At 38.2% G+C, this 8,287-nt stretch overlaps 1 protein-coding gene across 1 annotated transcript; it reads right to left on the bottom strand.

The window, feature by feature from the left end:
• Window positions 1–1,396: 1,396 nt before the first annotated feature.
• LOC115003923 (poly(A) polymerase type 3-like) lies at window positions 1,397–8,052 on the bottom strand. Its single transcript, XM_029425861.1, has 18 exons — window positions 8,045–8,052; window positions 7,528–7,701; window positions 7,245–7,311; window positions 7,051–7,132; window positions 6,767–6,876; window positions 6,629–6,682; window positions 6,406–6,517; window positions 6,196–6,285; window positions 5,235–5,373; window positions 4,988–5,060; window positions 4,738–4,858; window positions 4,427–4,511; window positions 3,065–3,118; window positions 2,756–2,881; window positions 2,449–2,561; window positions 2,292–2,368; window positions 1,682–1,963; window positions 1,397–1,525 (listed from the first exon to the last, which is right to left on the bottom strand). Exons 1-18 carry the CDS (start codon window positions 8,050–8,052, stop codon window positions 1,397–1,399), a joined length of 1,896 nt encoding a protein of 631 aa, XP_029281721.1.
• Window positions 8,053–8,287: the final 235 nt, after the last annotated feature.

Genomic DNA, 8,287 nt, shown 5'->3' with positions numbered 1-8,287 from the left:
TTCAGTCTACCTCATTGGTCAATATTGACAGATTAACATCCAGGTCAGCCAATTCTCTTACATCTTGCTGAATACTTTGCGGGCCCTGCACATTATTGTGTAGAGACCGCCCTTCTGCCAGGTAGTACAGTATGTACTTCTTAGAACCCATGCAGATTATGAGACAATGGGCCCCCGGGCACAGACATGTAGGAGGCCCCCCACCGTGTCTACATAACAAGACACCAAAACTCAAAGAGTCTACTTTTTGCATCCTTTTGTAGTCGTTTTGCACCTCCTTTTTGTAGTTCTTGAACATGCCTTTGTATTGTTTTAAATCTTTTTGTGGTGGGTTTGCATCTATGTTTAGCCTTTTTGTGTGTTTTTGTGATTGTTTTGCATCTATTTTTTGTCATTTGCATCTCCTTTTAGTAACCTTGGAGCTCTTCTGGTCATTTTGCATCTCCTTTTAGTAACCTTGGAGCTCTTTCTGGTCATTTTGCATCTCCTTGTAGACATCTTGGATTGTTTGAAGGTGTTCAAGTCATTTTTGAGGAGCTTTTGCATCTTAGTTATTTTGTGTCTTTGTAGTAATTCTGGACTTTTTTTAACGTGTATGTGGTCATTTAGCATCTGTGATATGTGCTTTTTTTTTATCTACATACAAAGAAAATAAACTATCTGTGAGTTGTTGAATGACACCAAAACAACCTAATTACGATGACAAATCAGTGTGTGTACTAAATTTGGTTTTACCAAAATGTTATCTGGCAACCCATATTCAAAGTGTGCAAGACGAAGTATCTTAGGTTTTGATGCTTTATTTGAATTTCTTCAAGTTTTTCATCAAGGAGAATGACATCCCCTGACATCGCTCCTTAAATCAACATGACATTCATAGCGTTCATATTCACATTTACATAAAGAAATACAATAAATGTTGGTGACGGAGGATGATGATGTAGTTTTTCCTCTTGGTCAGGAGCTGAATTAAGTATGCCTGTGGTAAAACATACAAGAAAAAATAGGTTTAAAATTTTTTGCAAGTTTACAAAGTAGTTTGTCACTCTGCCTCCCTCAGAAGGTGGGTTTTGATGGGTCACATTAAAATGGTATGTAGAAAGAGATCAGCTAGTCTATTTTAGGCTTTTGCATGTACATGTACTAAAACAAATACGTTTTTAAAAGGACTGCGTGATAAATTATCCTCACAAATGCAACACAAAATTATTAATCAGCACCTCACTACGATTATCTGCTCTGCAAATCAACATCATTGTCCTCTTGTGGTGAAAACATGACATTCATCCAGCTCCATCAGTCGACCTGACAAGAGGCCTTCCCTGAATACTGTATGTGAGGATGTCTATCATATGGGGCACATGGAAGGAGAAGAAGTGTGTGCAGCTCAAGGAAACTAAGGAGAAGTGTCTAATCTTGATTCTGTGCTGTACCCGATCAGCCGAAGTTTGATGCCATTTTTCACAACTCCAACCGTCTCGGTGTGGCCGGTAGGCGTGTCTGACAGCTCGGCAGTGGGCGGATCCTGAGAGGGAACCGACAGTGAGGTAAGTCACAAAATATTAATATCAGAATTTTTTACGTCAACGTGGGACAGGGCAGTAAATCAGTCTCTTAAGACTCAATTTATCGAGGACAATGTCAATTTAACAGTACCCCTTTCAAAGATAGTTTTGCATACCAGGTCAATTTTGAGTTTCTTGCTCGGTGTCTCGCGCTCAGGAGTGCGGGGTCTCTTGGTGCTTGGTGAGCTCACACTTTGAGACGGACTTTTGCTGAGCGAGGCGCTTGTAGAGCAGGTGTCTTTGGTTCTCTTCTCCTCAGATTTGAACTTCTTAATGGAAGTTTCTGAGTGAGGAGAACGAGCTCTCTTTGCAGCCCATGAACTCATGGAGGATACAGGAGTGGGTCTTCTGGATGTGGATGCTTGGACAGATGAGCCGCTGGTCACAGACACCGAATTCTGCAGAGAACAAAGACAATGTTTGATATTTTGTCGTGAAATTTTAGCACGGCTGTGGTTGGTACAATCACTTTTGATTTCAATCTTAACACCAGTACTAGGCATGCTAAAGTGTGTAAAAGTTTAGTTTAGATAAGATTAGTTCTTGGCATACCATGTCAACTTTGGCCTTCTTGGTTGGCATCTCAGGCTGGGACCACCTTGTTTTTCTAGTAGCTGGTCGGGCTGCGCTGACAGCTGTTACAGTGGCAGAGATGTGACGGCTAGTTGAGGGCTTCAGTTCTTGATTGAAAACCCTTTGGTGTCTATTAAACATCTCCCTGCTTACATTGTGCTGGGACATGTATCTGCTTGATATGGTCATCCCCTCTTTGAATAACCCACAGCTATGTGCCTGCCTGTAGACTGCAACAACACATATGATTTATAATTTCACACAACATTGCTCCATTTCTACTGAATTTAGAAACATTAAAACAACATACCAGTTTCACTGAAGGTCGTGAGGTTGGGGGTCAAGTCTCGGTTTAAGTTCAGTTCACTATACCTCTCCGTATTTATGGCAAGTCCAATCAGCCACTTTTTCTCGATTCCCTCTCTGAAACAGATGGAATTTGAAAGGAAATCAAACCTGTTTTTAATACTTTTACTGCAAAATGAGAGTAAATATGAAGAATAAGAACAAAAAACAGCAATGATTTAATAGAAATGAACATTATTCGATTAACGACTAATGTTCAAGAGAACTTCTAGCAATAATTAATACATCACCATAAAATCACGAGTCCTTACTTGGCATTGCCTTGATCCTCGCTGGATCCAGGGAAGGGCTGGACATCTATGTGGGCCCGGGTAATGAAGTCATTTCTCTCCAGAGTTGCCACCAGGAGTCTGACTTTAGACTCCACCAAGCCAACCCTGACAGAGTGAACAAAACATCATTTTCAGAAAGCACTACAGTAGGTGGAAATAAAATATTAAAGTTCTCTCCTTCAGCTAGAAACATGCAGAAAGCATGAATAAGAAGCGTTCTCATTGTTGACAAAATTACCCACATTGGATCCAGATTTACTTCTCATGTTCTTTGCTCTGCGTACTCACCATTCAAGATGCTGCTCCGCTGTAGCTGAAGTAGCTTGTAGCTGAATGTAATACCTTGAAACACAAGAGACACAACAATGGCAACAGACGTCACAGCATTGAGCCTTTGTACACAAGTTGGCATCTTACTACATTAATCATATATCCTGTTTTAACAGTAGTCATAGCTAAAGGATGAATACTAGTCCTCATTATATCATTATAAACCTTAAATATCTCTTTTCAAAGACAATATGTTGACTCTCTTGAAAGGTAAGTGGGTATGTAAGGAGTCTGCATTTGTGTATTTAATGTTACATCTCAATAACACGACTGATAGCTTCTTACTCGAGCTGGAAAATACACCATTAGCATTATCAATGATACGGCCTGCTCTGGCCTTTTTAAGTGCTAAATAATTGTGAAATCCAAGAAAAAAGTCCAAATTTGGCCAAATAAAAAAAGACAGATTTAAACACACGGCAGATTTATTTAAACTGGACAATATAAGAAATACAACAGAAGTAATAGAAACTCCAGGAACAACACATTTAAGTTAAACACATTAAGTTTCTCAATAACAGCAAACAGCACAACATGGTCTTCAGATCCATAAAACAACCAACACAAAACTGTTAAATGCAATATTGTTTATAGGTTTAACAATAAAAAATGTAAATCCACACAAACAAACGGATAATCCACTTTTTCTTAAATTACTTGAACAACATACTGTGCACATTTTCAGTTAATAACAGCAAACAACTAAACCCTGTCTGCAGCCTCATTAAGAAATAGGTATTCAACAATTAAAATCAATAAACAAAATAATAACAGCAAATTACAAACATGTGTTTTGCACATTCTTTACACAATAGGCGTTCAACCGTTTGTTAAGTAAAGAATAAAGTCAATTTAAGACAACACAACTATATCAGTTACATGATGCAATGTACAAAGAATCTGCCCTAAGTAGCTCACTGTAATATAAACTTAAATACTAATTCATGCACTTCAAAGCACAATGTGTGAAAACAAACAAATTCAAGTCTACATAATCCGGAGTAAGACGTACAGTACATAAGTAGTTTAAAATATCAACTAAATCATTTGTTTTTGTATAAAATAGAGTACAGGAGAGTTTTCACAAGGTTTACTATTTTACAGACATCTTCACAAAGAAAATACACAACATTAAACATGAGATATACAATTATAAATATAAAAATTATAAAACAGATTAAGGCATCAAATAAAATAAATGTTTAAAATATTAAAATGCTAAAGAATTGCAAACAAAATAGGTGGAAATGTCCATATTTTAGAAAGTGCTGTGTATGTGAGGTAATCCACATTTTCATCTTTGCGCAGCTCAATACATACTTGTACTTCTTGAAAAAGTCTGGCTTGTCAAATAATGTGGACCAGTCTGCTTTCTTCTTCTGTATCTCTTGAGCGATGACGTGGCCTGTGAGGGAGGGAGGGAGAGCTTGTTAAAAACTAAAAGGCATCTTTGTGCACAGAATTGAATCCCTGTAATATTCTTGAAGTTATGAGTTTAACGTGGCTAAATCGTAAAAACTTAATCCAAAATGACAGTGCAGTGATTGAAGTTCCGATGACTATTCCTGACCGACTGAGATTTTGAAGAGCACTGTGAGCATCTGGTGGATGTCAGCTGAGTGACTACATACCCCGCTGTATCTCCTCCGTCAGGATGGCCAAGGTGGAGGGAGACACATTGAATGCAGAGTTCTGCTGCGGGTACGCTGGGGTGATGATGGGCATCAGGTGATAGCGGTCACTGACATTAACCTGGAAAATGCAGAAGAACACATCATTTTCAGCTTACTTGTGCTTTTTTTTAAAGCAAATGTGTTAATTGACTGATAGTTTCTATATTTATAGCCTAAAATCCTGATAATTACCCTGCCGAGGCCTTACCCTGGGATCCCAAACAGGAAGCTTAAAGTAGCGGTCCTCTAATCCCTTCAACATGATTGGGATTGGCCACTCCCTGAAACAAAACACAAGATTGTTTTCTTTACAAAGCATTCACAAGCAGCTTCACGTACAGAGTGGAAGATAATGAAAGCATTAACTAGTTCCTGACTACAGTGGATCTCAGTGCCAAGTGACCTTTAGTAAACCAAATTCAATGTATTTTCATTTCAGAAAAGGGACAACTCACCACATATCGTAGACCTTGAAGAATTTGGTCACAAGGGTGGACGCTGAAGCGTTTGGGTACGCCTGGCTAATTCTGGCTACCAGTATGGACCATGACACACCGCCCAGGAAGCCCAGCATGTTGGAGTAAATGTTACGCTCTGAAGAGAAATGAGAGGATGAGAGAAAAGATTTAAGACTCCCAGTGCACAATGGTCCCTCGTGATAACAGTTGCATGCTCTAACTTGCTTTAGCACACTGCACATATTGGTTACCTCTTTTTTATTTCACACACCGCTTCCTAGAAAATTTCAATTTTTGCTATTAAATTATGTAATATTAGGGGGGAAAGTATTAATTTTACCCCAAATATCTGGTAAAGCATATTAGACAATAACACAAATACATGGTTCTGTTTTACAAAGATCCTTTCATACAGAAGACGTACAAGACATCTGAGAGCTTATCGTGTAAGGGGACAAGTCCAAAATAATCGCCCACCTATTCAGTCTCTTCAGTGACCAGCGAGCTGAAGACGAGACACTTAAGGCATCATTCTTTATTCCTCTGACTAGTGGGAATAAAACATCCAACACACATTTAGGTATTTATTGTATTATCTTTGTCTATTGGCGTCTGTACATTTCTCGTAAATACACCAAAGGTTAGCATTAGATAATGCCTCATATCCGTATTTAAACATAACATTTAAAAAAACTTGTAATACAAAAAACAATGACGTTCACCAAACTCTCCAGTTTCATTTCATTTCAGTTTCTACAGAGGATCATATATGATTCATATCACAGTTTATTCCTAAATACATTGCAAAAATATATGAATGCCTCAATTTGTATATTTAAACACAATATTTGAGTAAACTTGTAATACAAAAGATTAAGTTTCATGGTGATATCTATTAGTTAACATTTTTCCCACATTCACTTGTGTCTCCCCTTAACTATTTGTGTGTTCAACTCACGTTTGGCCCACAGCTTAATAGTTCTCAAAGCGAGTGTGAAGGTATGAATGTTTGGGACGAGCCTGAGGATCTCCTCTGTAACTCTGTAGCCTACAAGAAACACATTAATACAGAAACAGTCAAAGTAAAAAGGGCAAACCACAAATACACATGACTGGTGAGCACAACTGTCAGGTGCTAATGCTGGAGGATTTTCCGGTAAATGTTTACCGTTCAGACTCCTGACGCAGTGCACATCCATTGTCCTCAACCATTCATTTTTGAGCAGGTCTATATTCTCTGGGATGCTTTTTCGTGGCAATAGTGCAAAGACTAAGTCAATCTAGGAAATAACAGGAACACAAAAACATTGATTAAGACACATGCAAACAAACCATTGATTGAGGGATACTGCAGTCAGTAGAGATTTCATTTTTTTCTTAAGCATAATTACCTCAAGTCCATCATAGGACAATTTGACGACAGGAACAAATGCATTTTCAATGACCTGAAGACAACAATATGTTCAGTCACTGAAACAGGGAGAAGAATGTCCTTAAAATTGTACGCAATGAATCACTTATAGACTAACCCGTAGGTCTTTGACTTCCTTCTGAGCTTTCAGCTTGTCAGCGAAGGAATGGGAGAAGTCTTTTCTTTCAAGAAAACCGGGTCCAACACAGAGGACGTCAAAATCAGCACCTGTCAAAACAGCACAGATTCATATGAGAGGAAAGTCTATTTAAATGCGTAATTATGCTTTGAGCGATTATCTTCACCGTGCTCAACTTAACTCAAATTCATGAACTACTGTGAAATTCAAGTTGCCACAGTCTTAACATGCTCTTACAGTTGAGGAAGGAACCTGGTAGTTACCTTTTGAGGCGACTCCAAGATGATAGGAGCCAAATGGGACAATCTTGCCTCCAACTTTCTCAGTTACCGACTCAGGTAGTTTCTACAACAACAAAAAATCAACAATAAAAATGTATTATCAATGCAATAACATGTTTCTAGTATAATATTTGGAGTTACCTAACAACAATATTATATAAAAATAGATGTCTTACCATTTCTATACACATTTCTGTGAGCCACTCCTTATAGAGGGACTCCAGTTGTTTTAAAACATGTTTTCTGCAAATAAAACATAAAGAGCATTTTAAAATATTGTAATTTCTCTGAAACTTATGACACTTTTCCTAAATTATATTAAAAACATTGCAATATATCGCCTTGCTTACAGAATACCAATATACCGCAATAACAAAAACACACTAAACATCATTAGCCTACCACTCTAAGCTGTATTACTCACAACATGTAAATAATAAAAAAGAAAATGCACCATACCTGTGTTTCAGCTCCAAGGCCCCTTCAAATACACCATAAGACTTCAGAGTCTCAATCAGATGTCTGTCGTGGATCAAGTCATCCACTGTGGGCAGATCCTCACTGATGGGAGCAGTCAGCCCATACCACTTTTGGGTGCGTGGGGGTGGGGGTGGTGCTCTGCTATTAATTGCACTGAAAAGGGACAATGCATGTTAGTGCACTAGTAATGCAACAGTCATAACACAACAAAAAGTATAGGACAAGAACATCTATGTCAAGAATCGTTGATTAGAAGTCAAATAAGGTGAGTTGAGCCTCCCATTGTGCTAAGAAATCTGAAATAAATTATCTTAACTACGTATATTATTGCTAAGATATGGTATGTGTCAATACAAGTCCAAAACTTTACAACATTACAAGTTATAGTAAATTTAACAAAGACAGAGAATTGTAGATGTAGCTATCGGTCCTGTAGCCATTTAGCTTGCCTAAACCTTTTTTTTAAAGCAAGAAAACACAAGACAGGCGTACTTACCGAGGCATTGTACCAACAATAACTTGTCTGGCAGTTGTTTGTTTGCTTTGAGTATGAAACACTTTATTTTCTCTCAGTAAAACGCAGCTAGTTCGTGTAGGTTTGACACTATGGCTAGCAAGAAGAACTATCACGGAATGTAGGCTCGAGCGCTTTCATTGTTGCGTCATCTTCCCGAATCGAATCATAGAACGATGATTTGCGGGCAGAGAAAGACCCGTCACGTGACCCCGAACAGTTTTT

The sequence above is a fragment of the Cottoperca gobio genome, chromosome 24 (genome assembly GCF_900634415.1).
Source record: "Cottoperca gobio chromosome 24, fCotGob3.1, whole genome shotgun sequence".
In the NCBI taxonomy this organism is placed as follows: Eukaryota; Metazoa; Chordata; class Actinopteri; order Perciformes; family Bovichtidae; genus Cottoperca; species Cottoperca gobio.
The sequence above is the reverse complement of the archived record's forward strand: the minus strand, read 5'-3'. Positions and strand labels throughout refer to the sequence as shown.

What these genes read in the sequence shown, in the direction of transcription:
- LOC115003923 (XM_029425861.1), bottom strand. An exon ending in TTCAAGGTCTACGATATGTG is followed by an intron (nt 5,061 to 5,234) that starts GTGAGTTGTCCC and finishes GTTTTGTTTCAG; the next exon opens with GGAGTGGCCAATCCCAATCA. An exon ending in GATACATGTCCCAGCACAAT is followed by an intron (nt 1,964 to 2,291) that starts GTAAGCAGGGAG and finishes TGTTCTCTGCAG; the next exon opens with AATTCGGTGTCTGTGACCAG.